The sequence below is a fragment of the Puntigrus tetrazona genome, chromosome 17, assembly GCF_018831695.1.
Source record: "Puntigrus tetrazona isolate hp1 chromosome 17, ASM1883169v1, whole genome shotgun sequence".
NCBI lineage: Eukaryota > Metazoa > Chordata > Actinopteri > Cypriniformes > Cyprinidae > Puntigrus > Puntigrus tetrazona.
Genome location: NC_056715.1, coordinates 15695643 through 15715689, shown reverse-complemented (window position 1 = coordinate 15715689; position 20047 = coordinate 15695643). Strand labels below are relative to the sequence as shown.

At 36.4% G+C, this 20047-nt stretch overlaps 1 protein-coding gene across 4 annotated transcripts; it reads right to left on the bottom strand.

The window, feature by feature from the left end:
• Window positions 1-1422: 1422 nt before the first annotated feature.
• On the bottom strand, window positions 1423-18491 carry LOC122361707. 4 transcript variants are annotated; one of them, XM_043262622.1, is made up of 32 exons: window positions 18435-18491; window positions 18245-18318; window positions 17724-17762; window positions 16964-17085; window positions 15325-15603; window positions 14247-14342; window positions 14020-14155; window positions 13250-13371; window positions 12827-13105; window positions 12198-12293; window positions 11980-12112; window positions 10602-10723; window positions 10231-10509; window positions 10034-10123; window positions 9793-9928; window positions 9537-9655; window positions 9193-9456; window positions 9013-9108; window positions 8339-8474; window positions 8080-8201; window positions 7712-7987; window positions 6834-6929; window positions 6599-6731; window positions 5981-6105; window positions 5613-5891; window positions 5404-5496; window positions 5150-5285; window positions 4992-5018; window positions 3949-4147; window positions 2670-2938; window positions 2382-2527; window positions 1423-2097 (listed from the first exon to the last, which is right to left on the bottom strand). In XM_043262622.1, the coding sequence occupies exons 2-32, from the start codon at window positions 18282-18284 to the stop codon at window positions 1603-1605; spliced, it is 4980 nt and encodes a 1659-aa protein (XP_043118557.1). In that variant the 5' UTR covers window positions 18285-18318; window positions 18435-18491; the 3' UTR covers window positions 1423-1602. The 4 variants fall into 4 exon arrangements, 3 of the variants coding, with proteins under 3 accessions (XP_043118557.1, XP_043118558.1, XP_043118559.1); XM_043262623.1 differs by having other exon boundaries at window positions 2382-2506; XR_006253014.1 differs by having other exon boundaries at window positions 1958-2097; window positions 2382-2498.
• Between the last annotated feature and the right edge of the window lie 1556 nt (window positions 18492-20047).

The following is a 20047-nucleotide window of genomic DNA, read 5'->3' as shown; positions in this document are numbered from 1 at the left end:
AATGAGATTAAGTGCAGCTCCAGAGTCAATCAGTGCTGTTAACAGAATAGGACCATCGTCAGTAGTTATCTGGACTGGTACAGTAACAGCCTTGAATATTTGTAAGGAGAAACCATCACAACTCACCCGGGTTGAATCAGCTGCCTTCTTCCGGGCCTTGTGTGGACACTGGTGATTGCGATGGCCTTGTTCTCCACAGTAGAAACAGAGATTCAGTTCTCGGCGCCGATTTCTCTCAGTCTCAGATAGGCTGGTAGCTCCAATTTGCATAGGTTCAGAGCCAGACTGTTCAGGTGTACAGCTGGACACAGGTGCAAAATGGGGTGATGAAATGCGTGTGGTCCTCCGTCTTGGTACACTCCGTTGCAAGTTATCTAACTTAATGGCGGTATTGACATACTCCGTGAAAGACAAATCCTCTCCTCTGCAGGCCATCTCAGTTTGCAATTCCGGATTGAGACTTTGTTTAAAGACGGCTTTGAGTGAGACATCATTCCACCCACTTTGTGCTGCTAAGGTGCGAAACTCAATGGCATAGTCTGCTGCTGTGCGACTTCCTGAGTTAAATGCAGAATCCGTGTTGATACATCCTGGCCCCCTGCAGGATATTCAAACACTTCACGAATTTGGTTCATAAAATATTCAGCAGAAGTACGCAGATTTACGTCTGTTTCCCAAACGGCCGCAGCCCACTCAATTGCCCTGCCGGACAATAGTGACATGATCAGGGAACACTTATCTGCTTCGGAATGATCTGTCATAATTCCCAGGTAGGTGCGAGTTTGGCGAATAAACCCTTTGCATTGCTCAGCAGAACCATCAAATTTTTCTGGCAGTGCCAGTCTTACCGTAGGAGGTTGCGTGGGTGGAAGCGAACGGATATAATGAAGCAGATGATTGTTCGCTGCTTGCACTTGAGCCAGCTGTTCCTGATAATTCTTCATAAGTTCACTCTGGTAAGTGAACGCGGCCTGTAGTTGTGAAACCTCCGCTGGATTCGTGAAGGCGAAGTATTCTGTAACGATTCAGAGGCGGAAGCGAGTAGAATCCATATGCAGAGATTTAATGGAGACAGCAAACAAATCCAAACGTAATCCAAACTCAGCGTCAAATAATCAGGCAAAGGTTCAAACACAATAATCAGTCCAATCCGAGTCGTCAAGGCAAGGGGTAATCCAAAGAACAATAGTCAAGAAAAAACAGGCAATAGGTCAAAACACGATAGAAACAGACAGATAAAGAAACGCTTGGTATGCAGTGATGAGCTGGCAATACTTCGCACCAGGCTGTTGTTTGGGCCTGGTTAAAATGGCCGCCAAAAGGGAAGTGGGCGTGGAGAAAGCAGAGGAAGAGCTGACAGTCAGAACTCTGGGGAAGGCTCCCTCTGCTGGTGTGGCGTTACAGTAATTTAATTTTATGATGTATAGCTGAAATTTCAGCACCGTTAATCCAGTCTTCACCGTCACATGATCCTACAGAAATCTTTCTAATATGCTGATTTGCTGCTCAGTAAACATTTGTTATTACCAATGTTTTAAAAGTTGTGCTTTTACATATATGCATGGAAACCGTACGCTTTGAATATTTTCAAATGAATGGCGCTTATTTGGTATAGAAAACCTTTGTGTCACTATAAATGTCTTTGTTGTTACGTCCGTTCCGTTTAATGCGTCTTTGCTGAATGGACGTATAAATATCTTTCAAAATAAATCTTAATGACCCAAAGCGGCAGTGTTTCATTGCATATAAAACAAAGGCGATTACCGGTAGAAGCAACAGAAAACATAATAGCCAAAGATTTTGTGGAGGAGATGCTGTATAAGATAGAATTATAAATTCTGTATCTGTGGATGGGGAAGGAGGAGGAGGAAGGCCCGGACAGCTGTAACTGTAGTCAGGATCAGCTTCAGCGGAGGTAAACTGCACAAAACCTGGAGGATCACTGCACACAAAAGAGCTGATCCATTCCTGATAGCGTGATACTCTGGTGTACACATCAGGAAGTTCAGGTCCAGCACAGACAGTCCCAAAGCTAACAATACCAGACTGAACCCATACAGAGCTCTGCATGCTCACCATCGGACCTCCTAAGTCCCTCTGAAAATACAAATCAATACATACAATGTAGAAAGTAACGTACACCATTTTTAGTGTCAGTAAGATTTCGCAGCATGCTGTTTGTGTAAAAATGCACCTTTGGTGATCAAAAACATTAAAATCTTACCAACCCCAGAATTCTCAATGGTAGCGTATGCAGTAACATATACACTACCTAACAACATTATATTACTTAAAATTAAAATTACTTAAATGTTTCAAAGAATGTAATGAACCTCAACATTTTTCAAGCCTATTTATTCTTCATTTGAGTGTTTCTGTACCTGACACGAATCTTTGCCTCCTTCCAGGAGACCAGCACAGATCATGTTGTCTGTTATATTTCCAACTCCATAGAGACAGTTGCACTGTCTGTTACCAATTACAGGAACCTCTACTTCCTGAAGAACTTGACGGGACGGAGGAGCCACTGTATGGAAAACATTAGATGTTACTTACTCTCTATAGTCATTGAGTATCCTGTTTTACCTAGAAATATGTCATGTTACAGATAAAATACTATTCCTAATCCCATATGATATAACTAAGAGGTAACAGGAATGAATTCTCACCTCCTTCACTAATGTTTCCCCATCCAGTGATCCAGCTGTCTGTGCCGCTGTTGAACACACTGTTATAAGCTGCTAGACACACGGGTCTGATGTAGTCGGTGAAGGTGACGGGTGTCCTCAATTTGAGAAGAGCGATATCGTTTTCGTTTGTCAAATTGTTGTAACTGGGATGTTTGATGATTCTCCTCACATATCTGAACACTTCATTGGGGCTGAAGACTCCCTGGATCTGTCGCCCCAAAACCACAGTGAAAGCAACAGTTGGATATCTGTGGAGCAAAAACAAAGCAGGTATACAGAAGTCAACAAGAGTTTTAACCCTGTAAAGCCTCATATATGAAATATTAGTCAGTTTGTTTGTTTGAGAAATATTGACAAAATCTATCAAATGTTGCAAATGTTTTATGTTTAGAATCACATTTGGATGGAGCTCACATTCAAAGAGCAAAATCAATTATAATCAGTATAATAATAAAATGTAAGCTTATTTTTATGGTTAAGACTCTGCAGTTTGAGTACATATAATGCAATGCAACGATTTAGAGATACACAATAAACACAAAATTGATACATTCTGACATGAAAAGTTTGCAAATGCACACTAAAGATGTCTGGAAAAGCCCTTGACTGAAAGTTTTAAGCAGTTGTAAAAGTTTGAAGTTAGCAGGATTAGCACATTACTAATATGTTTTATTATGATTTAGGATTTTTGATAGTCCGGTCTTTGAAAACTGCAAACGGGATCAGTTAGAAATGATATAGCAACTAACTTCAGAACAGTCAGGATCGTTTGAACGGTCTGAGCGGTCTTTGTGTTTGTAGCTTTAAAGCTCTAGGTGGTGACTAAATGTTGGCGAAGAAGTAGAAGCCAAAATGATATGGATAAACAATAAATCCTAGGTTGCTTTAGTCAAGTATTGTTCATCTTGAAATATTACTCAAGCAAAAATGCTTTCTTAAATGATCTTATAGCAAAAAGACATTAAATAGTGGAATACGGTTTAATTCTAAGAAGACCTTTCACTTGCTTGCACTTGCTAGCGCTTGTTTTCTAAAGCAAAGGTAATTAAAAGCACAGACGCACTTAAACATGACCTGCCAGCAGGTTAAGAGGTTAAAAAGTCTATCAGTGGCATGTGGTAGATAATTAAGAGGAAATATGCATATCAAAATGTTACTGTAGGCTTTAAAGGGTTAAATAAACCCCTCCATTAAATTGTAAACTACATTAAGCATTCATGAAAGATGAAATATTACTTTGCAAGTTGAATGAGTTTACCCAAGAACACAACGTGCAGCAGACAGCACCCATTCTTTGTTGATGAGAGAACCTCCACAGATGTGTCTGCTTAGCAGAAGAAGACTAGCCTGCCAGGGCCAGCGTCCTGCTGAAGCGTTCTGACCTCCTACTGTCCTGCTGCTGGTGGTAACTGGGGTCGTTCCACACATCAGAGCACTAGAAACATCATCTGAGGAAGCTGATGCGAAAGACACAACAATGATTAGCAGGCTACTAAACAAGAACATCTCCGGCAGGACTGCTGGGGATGGCATCGTTCAGCTAACTTTTTTGAAGGGGACCCAAGTTTAATATGATCGGTTTTTGTAATAACAATTACATTCATCGTGTTTTTATGATTTGTAGATAATCAAATATCAATAAATAAATGCATGAACTTGTGTTGCTGCTTTCAAGCGTTCAACCAAAAGGCGTACTTCTGATTATTTCTGCAGGAATCACGTCAATTCAAAAGATTCACTGCCTTCCAAAAGTTTGGAAACGCTCTAGAAAAGTGGAGTTTTGGACAATACTGGCATGAATCCTTTTTAATTTGTGATCATTTTGCTCTGATAAGGGACAACACAAACTATTGTAATTACATTGTTTATTACATAAAGATTTATACGTAGAAACCACTAACATTTTCGATTCATCAAAATATCCACCATTAGCAGCTATTACAGCTCTGAATGATCTTTCAGTTTACTCAAAGATTGACTATATATATATTACTCCAAGATTCCTGAAGGATTGCCCAAAGATGATTCATTTTCTACCACAGTAGCTCAACTTTGACATTTATATATTGCCATTATTATATAACCAAAAATAAAATTATTATTACTGGTCTTCGATGACAATGTCAGGTTACTTTAATGTACATTATTTGCATCCAAAAATGATAAGGATTTATGCTATTATCATTCAAAACCACACTTTGCCAGGGATGTTTCCAAATATTTGGAGGACAGTATTTTTTGTTGTTGTTAGTTTGTTTTACTATATTTAACACAGGAACAAAATTGTCAATGTAATATTACCTTGAGTGTTTGTTGTCCTACAGAATCCTGCAAAACAGAAATAAACAAATTACATTTGAGTAACACTTTTGTTGCTTATTAGCATGTTACTACCAGTTATTAAGCAGTAATTAGGAGTTTATCAAGGAAAAAGTCTAATATGCCATATATGTATATACCATCGTTTTCTGATGAGTTGTCAACACGAAATACCCATCTACCCATGACGTTGACATTGCTTGTGTATGACAGATTTGCGACGTCAGAAACAGGAATTGAAAAAAAATTGGTAGAGTTAATCGTGTCAAAGCCGGACTGTCAACGAAGAAAACACAAAGAAATACATTTAATTAAAATCGAAATATTTCACACTTCTACAGATCATAAATTGGGGTGTAACAATATTTTTTATGCATTTTTCATACTGCTTTACCTCTACGCTTAGGGTGGAAGTGATAAAATCATAATGCATGAGAGTAAATGACATGTTTTTGCCAGACACCAAAACCACTTGGAAAGTTGATTCCTGGATCAGAGCGGAAATTCTTCATTAATAAATGCATCATTTTGTTCAATGATAATATTCATTGAATTACTCATTCAATGCCATAAAAGGGCATGCTAACTAAATGAGAAGCTTACCGCATTGCTTTTTCCATAGTACGGTACTTTATCCCACGTAGCGATAAAAACCCATGAGGCAGTAAAATTCAGTTTGGGAAAATATTTGTTTATTTCTCTCGATGCCCGATTCAAGAGACGAGCATCTGTTACTTGTCGGTAGAAGATGGTTCCTTTAATATTATTATTAATGTCTGTCCATAGTGGAGCGATGATGTCTGTAGATGAGTAATCAGGAAAATAATAGGGATACCACTGATAACGCGGCCTGTCAAAGGTCAGATCTCCATTATTATTCACCTGTAGGATCAAAAACAGTTATCTGGATTTTGAAGATTTGTCATCTCTATGGAATATATATTAATGAATGTCATAAATATGCTTCTTACAAATATTTTGTCATATACACGGCCAAAGTACACAAACGGCTGCAGGAGAGAAATCGGTGGAGAACTTCCATCATCTGACCGAGGACACATCTCATCTTCTACATCTCCATATGGGTAGAATATTCCTAATGTCGCCAATAGTGTTATTGAGTATATTTAAAGATTTAGTCCACTCCGAAATGAAAATGTTGTCATTAACGTTGTTCCAAACCCGTAAAAGCTTCGTTCATCCTCTGAACACAATGAACACTGTCAAGGTCCAGGAAATTATGACATACTTCATCTGCCATCAGCGATTCGATCTGAACTGTATGAAGCGACAAGAGTGGTTTTTGTACACAAAGAAAATAACTAATTTATTTAACAATTTGCCTCACTGTAGCGTGGTGTATTTTGGAGAATATCTTCTAGACGCAAAAACCATACCCTGTTCTGTGCCAGCTTCATAAACTGATGGCAGAAGGACCATTTTGACAATGTGTTTCAAACGTCAAACAAAAAATGTGTTCCAAAGACGCTTGTAGCTTTTACAGGTTTGGAACATGATGGGGCATGTTAAGAAGGATATTTTAATAAGAATCAAAATGGCAATATTTTTATATTAAATGGTGAAGTTACCCTCCTCAGGTCCACCGTCAACACGAAACACCCAGCGTCCCGGGACATTGACGTTACTGGAGTTGAACAGCTTACTTTCATCAGGCACAGGGATTGAAAAATAATTTGCTGATTTTATTGTGTCATAGCCAGCCTGTGAGTAAAATAAATAAATCATGAATAATATGTATGCGGTAATATGATGATCTATGTAACATATTTTCCACTGAAGACATTTCCTGAAGACAAGTCCAACCTGAAACCTCTGATCAGTTGAGGAGATATTTCCGTAGTTCATTACGATGAAGGAAAAAGTTCTGCAAATGACTAGAACAACTTGGAAGGAGGACTCCTAGGAAAAATTGAGTAATTTCAATAAAAAACACAGCTCTATATGGTCAAAACAAAACTCGTTTAACCCTTTCATGCATGGTGTCCACATTTGTGGGCAGTTAATTTAACTCAATTTAGGGTCATTTATCATGGTCATTTTCTCCCAACCAAATTGTAACCGTGGCTACTATCTTGCATTCCAAAAATTAATTGGTTGATGACATCATTAATCCAAGATGTCTGACTGCAACAGCCTTGTGCTAAATGCCTCAGGCATATCTGTTTTAATTGATTTGAATATATTGCTAATAGGTTTCCTCCTATATGTAACTATTGTTATTGTTCCTACAATATGTGTTTTATTATATTATAACATTATTGATTCTAACAACAGAGCTGATATACATAGCATTAAGCATGTCATAAAAAGACATTTTAACTGCATATTGTCATTTGCGACTTTGTCCCATTTCACCTTTGTTGCATGTTGTCCACATACGTTGATAGATAAATCATTTTTAAATAAGAGAAGTTTGTAAAAATGAAAATGGATTTCAATTTTAGCATCATATTAATGTAATAACAAGAATCACAAAAACTTCTAGATGACGTTTACCATAATTCATGAACGAAAGGGTTAAACTAAATGTATGTAGTCCTTTTAATAAGTTTGATAATATTAAGAGTGTAAACCCCAGCTTCATTCTAAACTTAAGTATTAAAGAAATTATATGCACATGTGTATTGTTAAAATGCTATAATAATACAAAAAAAAAAAAAGAAGCAACCAAATCTACGTACCGTTGTGGGGCTGTTTAAGTAGGGCACCCCATTCCAAGTAGCAATAAAGACTATTTGCACTGAGAACCCAAACTGAGGGAAATACTGTTTGATATCATTTCTCGCCCGGTCCAGAATATGGCCCCGAGTTACAATTTGGTAGGAGATGCTTCCTTTGACGCTACAGTCGAACTTTGCCCAGAGTGGAGCTATAATGTCTCTAGGAGAGTTGGCAGGGAAAGCCTTGGGGAGGCTTTCATAAAATGGTTCAAACGTCAAATATCCATTATTGTTGACCTACAGTAAAGATTTGAACATTTAACTGAAGCAACATGACTTGTATTACATTAATGTACTTTAAATGCAATATGTGTAATAAGACTTCTCACATATAAGTTGTGGTATTTGCGTCCAAAGTACAAGAAAGGATACTGCAAGAGCAGAGCTGGTGAGCTTCCATTACCTCGACAGAGATACTGAGTGTTTTGATAGCCAGCTGGATAAAACAAACCTGGAAAAATGTGTCATTGCATGTTACGGCCATATTATATGTAACTATTATCATTATTATTATTATTATTTTAATTCAATAAAAAAATGCATATTAGGTCATTTAGCCTAATTAGCCTAAATAAAAAAATGTATTACCATTTTCCGTTGGCATTGTGTCGACACGAAAAGCCCAACGGCCCAAAACATTAATGTTTGTGGAAAAGGCCAGGTTAGCGATGTTAGGCACAGGAATTGTATAATAACTGGTAGAATCAATAGTGTCATATCCAGCCTAAACAATGATTACAAGCATATTCGTTACAGATATACGGCAGCCTTTCTCTCAACAAAAAACAATCCTATAGGTTGTTTGTGCAACGCCTATATTTGCATTTTAAAGTTAAGCGCCATCCAGCAGGCATAAAAATCATCATAATATGATGCATGTTTGTCATTGCTTATCAAAATGCAAGTTTATTTAATCAAACCTATCATTGCATTTCATTGTATAACTAAATGCGCTGCCAACTGAGGTACACCAAAACCCAGATAAAAGTGTACAAACATAAATATGAAAATGTTGCCAATAGGTGCACAATTGTAGTATAAGCTCTGATGGGACGTGTTTCAGGGGAATTGGACAAACAACCTATAGAGGCTTATTGGTTAGAGAACAGGTTGATCTTTTGCATAATAGGAGCTGTAGCTAAAAATCTAACAGTGCTGTAAAACAGTTCTGTTACATCTCTACAAGTATATTTAATCTTAAAAATTTAAATGCCGTTAAATGTTTTTTTTTTTAAGTACAAGACTTGTAAAAGCTTTCTCACCAGAGCAATATTTTTAGTTTGGGGAATACTACCATAATTAAATATAATGAATGTCAATCCAGAACCAGAGATCAGCAGTAACTGAAAAGAGGAATTCTGCAGAAGAAAAACAACAGAACACCAAATAATTACATAAAGTCTACAAGACAAAGTGAAAGTAAATAATTAAACGAATCTTACCTGTGCTGAAGTGTTGGAATAAGCCACTTTATCCCAAGTACAAACAAAAACTGAGTTGGCAGTGAAATTTGCGTTAGGGAAATATTGACGTATATTATTTGTAACTCTCTGTAGTACTCGGACACCTCTGAATTGTTGAATGTAAATTTGACTGTAGTCAATATCTGTCCACAGTGGAGCAACAATGTCTATATTTGCAGGAAAAGTTGGGGAATTTAATGGAAAGGATGGCCAGTTGAATGTAAGAAATCCATTTTTGTGGACCTAAAAACAACAAATATCACATGTTCACAAATACTTGTAATGGCTAGTAAGTGATAAATTGCACTGATGAGTTCCCTCACATAAACATATCTGTATGTGAGCCCAAAGTAAGAAAATGGAGCCTGCATGTAGCCAATCCAAAATCCATAATACGGTAGAAGGTTTAGTTTGGGGCTGTTCCTAAATGGATAGAACAGTCCTGAAAAAATAAAAAAAAAAATCATCACACTTAGGATTTTAGTTCATTTGTCACTTTCCCATTGAATTGATGGATGATAAACAACTATTAAACAAGACATGCAATGAATGCCATGTTTAATTATTAAATTACTGTACCACTGTTGTCTGATGCAAGGTCAACTCGAAATACCCATCGACCCATGACGTTGACGTTGCTTGTGTATGAAAGGTATGTAACGTCGGAGACAGGAATCGAAAAGAAATCAGTGGAGTCACTTGTGTCATAGCCAGACTGTCCATCAAAATAACAAGACATTGAAAAGTTTGGTTTAAATTCTGTATATATATATACAATGTACAATATATTTTGATTTCAGTGTATTTCCAAATTACGTACCTGCATATAATATGTTGGGGCAATATGACCATAATGTATGAGTGAAAATGACATGTTTTTGCCAGACACCAAAACCACCTGAAAGGTCGACTTTAAAAAGATAAAGGGAATAACTACATAAATTCATAGGAACATTTTCTTTACAGTTTCTTACTCTACAGTTTCTTAATCAAATTTCTATGCAAAACCAGACTTACTGTTTGTCCATATATGTAGTTTGGTACTCTATCCCATGTAGCAATTAAAGCCCATGAAGCAGAAAAGTTCAGGTTTGGGTAATATTGGTTTATGTCTTTTGAGGCCCAATTCAAGAGACGAGGATCGTTTACTTGTCGGTAAGAGACAGTTCCTCTCTGTGTAATGTCAATGTTTGTCCATAGTGGAGCGATGATGTCTCTTGTAGAGTATGCAGGAAAAGAGTTGGGATACGACTGGTAAAATGGCCCAGCAAAAGTCACATATCCCTTGTTATTCACCTGTTCCATGAAAGGAAAATCAGTCTTCTGATTCATGCAAAATATGAAGCTAATCATGTTTCAATAAAACATAATGCGACAACACTGCTTACATATAGTTGATTATAAATTTGCCCAAAGTAGACAAACGGCTGTGCCAGGGGGATGAGTGGAGAACCTCCAAAATACTGTGCAGGGTTTTTTGTATCCTGATCTCCATATGGGTAGAAAATTCCTATAATTGTAAAGGTACATTAAATGGGCGGTTAATTGCAATTATTTATTTTTTTTACATTAGTGTGTGAGGTTGCTGTTTGAGCATAAACAGTATCTGCTAAATTGCGGCACTGAAAGTTGCAAACTACTCAAGGGTGAGTAAATGATGACAGAATTGTCATTTTTGGGTGAACTATTTCTTCAAAAACTGTTTCATCATCTCCTTTTCTAGCGACAGGTAAGCCTCCCTCTTCTTGTATCATTAGTGACCAGCCAGCTTACGCAGTCCACAGAATACTGGATGTCCGTTGAGTACGTGGATCCCAGCAGTATTTTGTGGACTGGGAAGGCTATAGCTCTGAGGAGTGCTCCTGGGTTCCTGCCAAAGACATATTGGACCCCAGACCAATTCAGGAATTTCATGCTCGTAAGCCTAGTCATCAACCGTTCCTAGAGGGAGGGGTCTTGTCAGAGTTTTGTCTTTGTAAAGTTTAATTTTGGCAACTAGATGCCCCTATAGTGCCCTCATCTTGTGTCTCATTTTGGGTATTTAAGTGGATCACTTTTGTTTCTTTGCTTGGTTACTGACATTTCTTAGCCAATCCTTTTGTAAGTCTGCTCTGGAGCTTTACTTTAAAAGCTTTTTTGATTGTTTTACTCTGTTCATTTTTGTTGGTTGATGCCCTTTCCCTTAGTCTTTGTTTTGGAGATGTTCTCCCTCCTTTTGGATCCTTTTTTGGACTAAAGACTATTCTGTTTTGTGACCTTCACCAAGAAAATGATTTTTGTACACTTTTGCTATTTTTGGTAATTACATTCTTCTTCTCAGTTAATTTGATAACATGTACAACTTTTGGGTTCAACCTTTTATGCCTCAGTGGTGGAATATAAGACTCTTGTGTCAGAGACCTTGGCTCCTTTCTACAGAAAAAAGATATCTATTAAGAATTGCAGTTTCTGGCCTCATCATGACAAAGAAACCGTAATTGTTAAAATTACAAATTGCTTTCTTCTTGCATTAGACCAACATTTGATTGTTGGTTTTACTTGATCTTAGTGCATCCCAAGGTAATGCATGGTGCATTACACAAGCTTTAGTCTAGATCCAATCTTTACAAAGACCTGAGATAACCAAACAAAAGATGATGCCAACCCCTCAGAGGACCTCAGATGATGCAAACATACAAAACTGCCAATTTTTTTTCAACTGAGGAAGAAAGCAACGTCTTGTTTTGAAAAGTCGCTGCACTTTATTAAACAGAGTCAAAGGATTACCTTCCTTAGGTCCACCATCAACACGAAATGCCCAGCGTCCTGGCACATTGACATTGGTGGAGTTGAAGAGCTTATTTTCATCAGGCACAGGTATTGAAAAGTAATTTGTTGAGTTTACAGTGCCATAGCCAGCCTAAAGGAAAAATAAATCAACCATGAAGGCTTTGCAGCAGATGATAGATGTAGACATCAGATATATGATTCTTATTCTTTCTGACCTGAAACGGTTGATTCGTAGAGGAGATATTTCCGTAGTTCATCATGACAAAAGACAGAGGACCACCAGAGACCAAAACAACTTGAAAAGATGAACTCTGTTAAAACAGCAATAACAACTGAAAATCTGGAATAGACTGAGAGTAATTTGGTCTTTATGATTAATTCTGAATTGCATGATTAATTCATGATAAACAGTTTTACATTAATGTTCCCTTTATAAAGGATTCATAAAGGTGTTTAGCAGATAAGCAGATATAAATGCATGCATAAAAATATTGATTGCAATAGCTGCAGATTTTGTGTAATTTTTCACTCACATGTTATAAAAGCTTACTAAATATATTTATCCAGACTTATTTCACTCAAAACCAGATTCCTGATTTATTATGATGCTGCAAAAATGTATTTTAGTGAGACTTTCAGTGAGACTGAAAGGTGTCGTATATATTAGTTTTATATTACATGATGATGTGTTTTATATCCATGATATAATGAATTTGTATTCCAATATTAGTTACCTTTGAACCTTTAATATAAAGAACCATTTAATAATAAAGTGTAATGTAAAATCAACACCTGTTAAACATTTATTATTGAGTTAGAAAACTAACAGTAGCAGACAGCTTACCGATTGTAAGTTGTTATAGTAGGGTACTTTATCCCAAGTGGCAATGAACAGCCATGAGGCAGTGAAGTTCAGATTGGGAAAATACTGGTTTATGCTGTTTGAAGCTGCTAGTAAGAGTCCACCACTGGTGACCTGACGATAGGAGATTGTTCCACTGACAGTGTTGTCCATGTCTGTCCAAAGTGGAGCGATGATGTCTCTGTTGAGTTGTGACTGTAAGTTACTGGGTTTCGGCTGTGAGAGAGGCCCGTCAAATGTCAAATGGCCATTGTTATTAACCTGAAACAAAGACAAAGGACATTATAAAAGAATATATTATAAAATAAATATTATAAAAGAGCTTTGGCAGCACAGAATAGGGTTCACGTTTAAAAAAACCATACACAAACTAGGATATACAGAATATGGAGAGAATTCTCTTACATAAGTCTTTTGGTAAACACGTCCAAAATATACAAAGCGCTTTTTCAGTAATATTTCTGGAGAGCTTCCATCGTCTGTAGAGGGACTCCTTATGTCTTCATTTCCAAATGGGTAGAAAAGGTCTGAAAAATATAATATAAATTGGAGGGGTATTTGTTGAAGGGAGCCTAAAGATGGGTGAAGGGACGAATGAGCAAATGGTCTTTCTTTCTCCAAGATCTTCCTGTCAGATTAGAAAGACTATTGTTTTATTGCATGGCGTGTGTGCTGCAAGAGATCCTGAGGTTTTGGCTAAACTCCACCCAACCATTTTGGGTCATAACATTCACAGGTAAGCATAATATTTAACACACACACACAAATATCACATCTATTTGTCATCATTTGTCAATAATAGTCCGTATGAAATTTTTTCCTGGATGTTTTTAAGAAGATTTTTTTATACAATGCAATCAAAACTGCAGTCATCAATGTAATTCAAGCAATTTGTGCACTTTTCAGTCACCACCGTTTTGCAAGAAACATTACTTTTTTACGGATTGGCCCTTATTTAGTTCTTTAAACACATGTAATGTGTGTTTGATTCATACTTGAAGCCAGAGGGCATCCTCGTGCAGAAAATCCTCATATGCATTACACAAGAAAAAGAAACAAGACTGTTTTGTAGCTATACTAGTGACTTTCCTTTACTAGTGAAGCATTCTTATTGACAACTATTAAACAAGATATGCAATAAATGCCATGTATTTATAGTTAATAATTTACCATACCAGTTTGGTCTGATGCACGGTCAATTCGGAATACCCATCGACCATTGACGTTGATATTGCTTGTGTTCCGAAGATATGTAATGTCAGAGACGGGCATTAGAAAGGAATCAGTTGAATCACTTGTGTCATAGCCGGACTGTCAAAGATAAAAAAGTTCAGTTAAAAATCAATTGCTTATCATACAGGGATAGCAATAATATATATTATTAAGTGTCTCTCTTAATTACCATAAAAAGTTGTGTGGTCTGAGCGATTTGACCGTAATGCATGATTGCAAATGACATGTTTTTACCAGACACCAAAACCACTTGAAAAGTTGACTTCTGGAATTTAAACAGAAAAACTACATAAATGCAGAGAACACGAGATACTATGAGATACTACCAAAAACTTTATGCAAATGAGGAGCGACTTTCGGAAGCAACAGCAAATAGGAAAGAAGACGGCGGTGCTCATGTGATCATTTTATTTTCTGCTGTCAACAACGACATTACTAGGCAACCGGTAATGAGAATGCCCACTAGTGACTACATCGCCAGGAAATTTACATTGCATGATATGCCCTGGGAAATAAATATTCTGGACTGAGAATTGTTTAATGTATTCTTGGAAAATGTGCATCTGTCCGTAAATGTTGTCATTTTGAAGTAATTTTTCATGATGGGAAATGACTGAGATAATACGCTCCAAACGTACTGGAGATCAAGGACTATTTAAAAGGGGATTTTGCCGGATACAGAGATTAAAAATCATCCATGTTGAGTGCATTATCTCGCTAATTAGGGATCTGAGCAGCCATATAAGTTACAAACAAGTAGAAAATGTTATTTTGAGAAAAAGGCACACTGATAAAATAGGCACAGACCTGTAAAGGAATTAACTTTACCCTGTGCTGACGTAATTTTCGTTTTCTTGTGAAAAAGGGCTATCGATTAGCCTGTAGGCTAATGTCTTTGTATTTTCCGTCTTGCCTTGCCTTTAGGTTCATGTACATTGGACTGTCTACCTGGTTTTTGATTGTTTGCTGTCATCTTGTGGCCCTGCCTGCATATGGATCCAACTCCCTCATTGCAGCATATGTAACGTAATGTAATGCTTTACTTTGCGTAAAAATGTAATTAGTTACTTTTTTTTTACAGAGTGATGCAATTTTGTAAAGTAGGTCTTTTAAAAGTAACTTTCCCCTTTACTTTGACACTGATAAAGATCAACTATGTGTTAACAGACACCAAAAGATGTTATAATCAAACAAAAACTCTTTCAGAAACTACCAGATGTGAGTAATAACGGTAACAGTTGGCTTACCGATTGTAAGTTGTTATAGTATGGAACTTTATCCCAAGTGGCAATGAAGAGCCATGAGGCAGTGAAGTTCAGATTGGGAAAATACTGGTTTATGTTGTTTGAAGCTGCTAGTAAGAGTCCTCCACTGGTGACCTGACGATAGGAGATTGTTCCATTGACAGTGTTGTCCATGTCTGTCCAAAGAGGAGCGATGATGTCTCTGTTGAATTGTGACTGTAAATAGTAGGGCATTGGTTGTGAGAAAGGCCCATCAAATGTCAAATGCCCATTGTTATTAACCTGAAACAGAGGTAAAACAATATTATTAAAGATGTTGTTATTGTAAATTTTGGCAGTGCATGCCTGAAACTTTTAAAAAGTCAAGTTAGTTTTATAAAAAGTGTTTACTTGGGGGTCATATGATGTTGCTAAAAAACACATTATTTTCCACATACTGTACATTATTGTTTCTCCTCTAAGTCCTGCTTTTATGAAAAAGTGGTATGAAACATTATCATTATCAAACTGAAGCGTGTTTAATTCCTAGTTACCTTGGGATGCCAATCCCGTGGTAGAAACAAACAGAAACAAAATGAGCAAAAATGAAAAAGAATGACACGATTGCCTGGCTAAAGACACAATCCCGGCAATACTAGCAATTGCAACACAGGTCTTCGGATGGAAGAAAATATCCCACTTTTTCACTTAGTGAGAATAGCATACCACTAAAAATGCTGCTATTTTCACCTGGTGCATATAGAATAGCAATTAGATGCTATTTACACAAATTGAAAACATTATTTGCATTATTTGTGCAAATAGCATTTTCTGCTGTACTACTTCCTGCAAGTGGCAATTATCTGCACCTCAGTTTTGTAATACAGTATAAAACAGAATGCAACTACTGAGCGTAAATGTTCATTTCAAATTCAAAAGTTTTGGGATAAGAGTGGGGTTAGGCGCTGCAATAAAAATATAAATGTATATAAAATTATTTACATTTTTTACAAACCCACGGTAACCATTACACTACAGACAAAACATTGCCACTAGAAGGCAAACCTATAACCATTAGCTGAAAAAGCATAACGGCTAAAGGAGACCAGAAGCCTATTTTCTTGAATGAGTGTCAATGGAGGAGACTCTGCTATAAACAGACTTTTATAGTAAACGACTTTTTAATGATTTTTTAATCATTGAATGAATCGCCAGCCTATCTGCTGAATTTCAACATGTTTACGCTAAACAATACTTTTAAATTGATAAATTACAATACATTTTAAATAACTCTTTTTAGAGTTAACCTTAAAAAAATGCAGTTTTACAAAAAAGAAGGGACTGACTTTTTTTCGACAAGTGGCATTCGGCTTACGGTACTTCCCATTCATTCCTATGGTATCCATAAACAGCTTTTGAGTGTCATACGGCTTATTAAGGGACATGTGATCTAAGTTGACTGTTAGGCTTTCTCCGTTAGTAATACAGACCCTCTCATCTACCTATAGTAAAAATAAATCTTTGACCCTAACGCCAAGAAATAGTGCTAAAGGGGTACCTTGAGCATCATAAAAAAAAGTGACGTCAAGTGGTCCTGACAAAGAGGCAAGATAGAGAATATGCTGGACACGCACAAAACTATTTATGAAGCCAATGCTCTTACATAAGTCTTTTGGTAAACACGTCCAAAATATACAAAGGGCTTTTCCAGTAATATTTCTGGAGAGCTTCCATCATCTGTCCGTGGACTCCTTATGTCTTCATTTCCAAACGGGTAGAAAAGGTCTGAAAATATAAAATTGAGCGAGAGAGAGAACGTTACTATAGTTACTTGTATTCTTTGATTACAGTTATTGAATGCAGTGCTACTATAATTAAGTGCTACTATAAACGAACAAATTGCCTGTGAATATTGCATTTGAATTCTAGGAGCAAATTGCGTAATTTACTACGTGACTTGCATATTAAAGTATTATTTTATTCAGAAACCATAATCCCTAAAAAGCTATCGCTCATCTTTGTTCATTAATATCTTGCAAAGTTATAGTAAATGAAGATCTACTGCATGTGTATGTTATCGTCAGGGTGTGGTTTAGTGTGAAGGAGCACTCGACGAAAGTAAATCAACTTAAACAGTTTTAATCCTCTTCAAACGGACAAGGCAATAATATGCAGGCAGAGCAAAAGCCTCGATGATCGGACAAACTGAATACAAACACGCAGGACTTAAATACACAAGGAAATCACTAAATTAATTAGACACAGGTGAAGACAATTAACACGAACACAATATTTTTTGTTTAACTTTTAAAGTTTATTGTCATTTTGCCTTAGCAAGTACATTCACTTACAGAATTGTATAGGCCAAGGTTACTATTTTTATTATTATTATTTATTTATTTATTTTGTTTAGTTTTTTTTACCTGTATCTTGTCCGTTGCACAAACATTTTGTTGTGTCACCTAAAAAGTAAAAAGAGAGAGAAAGGTAATTTAATCTATGTGTATATATGTGTATATATAGTCACAAACCTTTATCTCATAATGATATTTCCTCCTGTTTTAAGTTGAAGACTCCTGAAGTTTTTGATATTCTTAATATTTTTTGTTGTGGTGGTCAGTTCACAGCAGTTATAGAAAGTTATATATTCCAATACAATAAAAATACCATATAAGAATAACATTTCACTTCGGTAGACAGGTATACAGTACTGCCATATATCACTACAAACAACAAAAAACCTGCTCTGATCGGTTTTTATCAGTTTTTGGGCAACATACACAGTATGGGGGAGCAAATGTAAGCTATGAGGAATATATTAACTTATAAATATTTGAATTTTTATACTTGTATTTACTTAAGAATGCTTATGTGTGTGTGTGTATGTATGTATGTATATAATTTTAAATAATATACAAATGTTTACAAAAACTGACTAACTTACCGATGAGAAACAACAGCATCAGATACTTCAGAAATTCCATTTAAATGTAGACTTTGCCTCTGGACAAAATAAATCTAGAGACATACAGTAAATGTATCAGTGTATAGAATAGCAGTGCACCAATAAAAGTCCCACAAATTTCCTATGTACTAAAAGAAGTCAACTATTATTTGAAAAAGTCAGATATTACCTGAAGTTTGTTGAGAACGGCTGTTTGTATCTACACTGACACCGCTGTCTTCTCTCCACTCATGCCATCTATCTTTTATATGGAATGACGTCACATGCATCACATTGGATATGAATTTTGATATGCACGACTGTTGCCATGGTACTGAATAAATATGCATACTGGCATGCAAACATTTTACTATAAAAAGCAAAATGTATCAGTCTTTTGTATCAGTCATCTGACTGCTAAGAAAATTTGATGGCACGTGTAAGCAAATGAGATTAATTTTTAGTATTGCCGGGGTTGTGTCTTCAGCCAGGCATTCGTGTCATTCTTTTGCTTACATTTTTGCTTATTTTGTTTCTGCCACGGGACTGGCATCCCAAGGTAACTAGGAATTAAACACGCTTCAGTCTGGATCCAGCCCTTATTCTCTACGTGATATGTGATAATAATGTTTCGTATCACTTTTTCATAAAAGCATGAAACTTGGTACAGCCATAGAAGTTGTGGTCCTTGTGGTTGCCATGGAAGCCATTTTTCTTTCTGCCGTAACTAAATTGTGTATTTTGTGTAATTTCTCCTCAACCAAAAATCGTAACACAGAAAAGGTGATTTCCACCCGTATGTTTTATGGCCAAGGATTACGCTTATACCATATAAACAATTCGGTTACAATGAACTGTGCATCTTAGTGCCGCAGCATTGGTGCTAGCTAATACTAATGTTAGCGCAGCAGTCATTTAATTACTGCAAAAATACCAAAAGATATAACTGCTATTGTAAAGAGTATGGATTTAGCAGACGAATATTCCCGTCATTTTACAGGTGAGCTAAGGCAGAACAAAATCATGCTTGTAGCCTAGTTTAAAGCCACAAATTCTTCCACCATGGTATTTGTAGTAAAACTCTGGTTATAGACTTGTTAATGTAATAACTCTATTATGTTTGTATTTAAAAGACACTCTGCTGTGTTAGTGTTTTTGGGGTTTAGAGCACGTAGAGTGGTTCGAGGACCTGTTAACATGAATCAAAGTTGTTTAAACCTTAAAAAATAACTACTTTGGGCATGGCATGGATATATCAAAACCATCTTACGCTATGTGATTTATTGGGTTGAATCCCTGCCCTTAACTAAACCAGAGCTCATCCAATAAATTTGAGTGTGGTTCATTTTCCTTTCAATAAAGATATATTCAAGGTTACTGATTATTGTTAGATAAAACAGTAACAAATTGTCCTAATGCAATGCTTATCTGTCCTGCTACTCTTCACACAGACACTACAACAGCACACATTTCTTCATGTAAAGTTTCTAATACTTATTTCAGATGGGAAGCCATATTTGATGTTGATTAATAATAGGCGAGCATTTGGATGCCCTAACTAACCATTACTAGTCGTTAATGTTCTGTTTCGGGTCAGATTGATCGTTTGACAGCACTATATTCATATTTATACACTTCTGTAGCTGTACAGAGTGCATGGAAGCCAGCGCTCTCAATAAACTGCAGGAAAAATGCAGATAAATGCAATACTTGAATAGAAGATTTCGTAAATATGAAACTGCAGTATCAGCAGCGTGCCTAACCACAATTTGAAAGGCAAAAATGGTTTGAAAAGAATATAAC

Bases quoted from the DNA above. Each gene is read 5' to 3' on its own strand.
- LOC122361707 (XM_043262622.1), bottom strand. From the start codon at position 18,284: ATGGAATTTCTGAAGTATCTGATGCTGTTGTTTCTCATCG. The intron at 9,929-10,033 runs GTACGTAATTTG...TTTGATGGACAG, and splicing joins CCCCAACATATTATATGCAG to TCTGGCTATGACACAAGTGA. The intron at 6,930-7,711 runs GTACGTAGATTT...AATTTTTCCTAG, and splicing joins ACTTAAACAGCCCCACAACG to GAGTCCTCCTTCCAAGTTGT.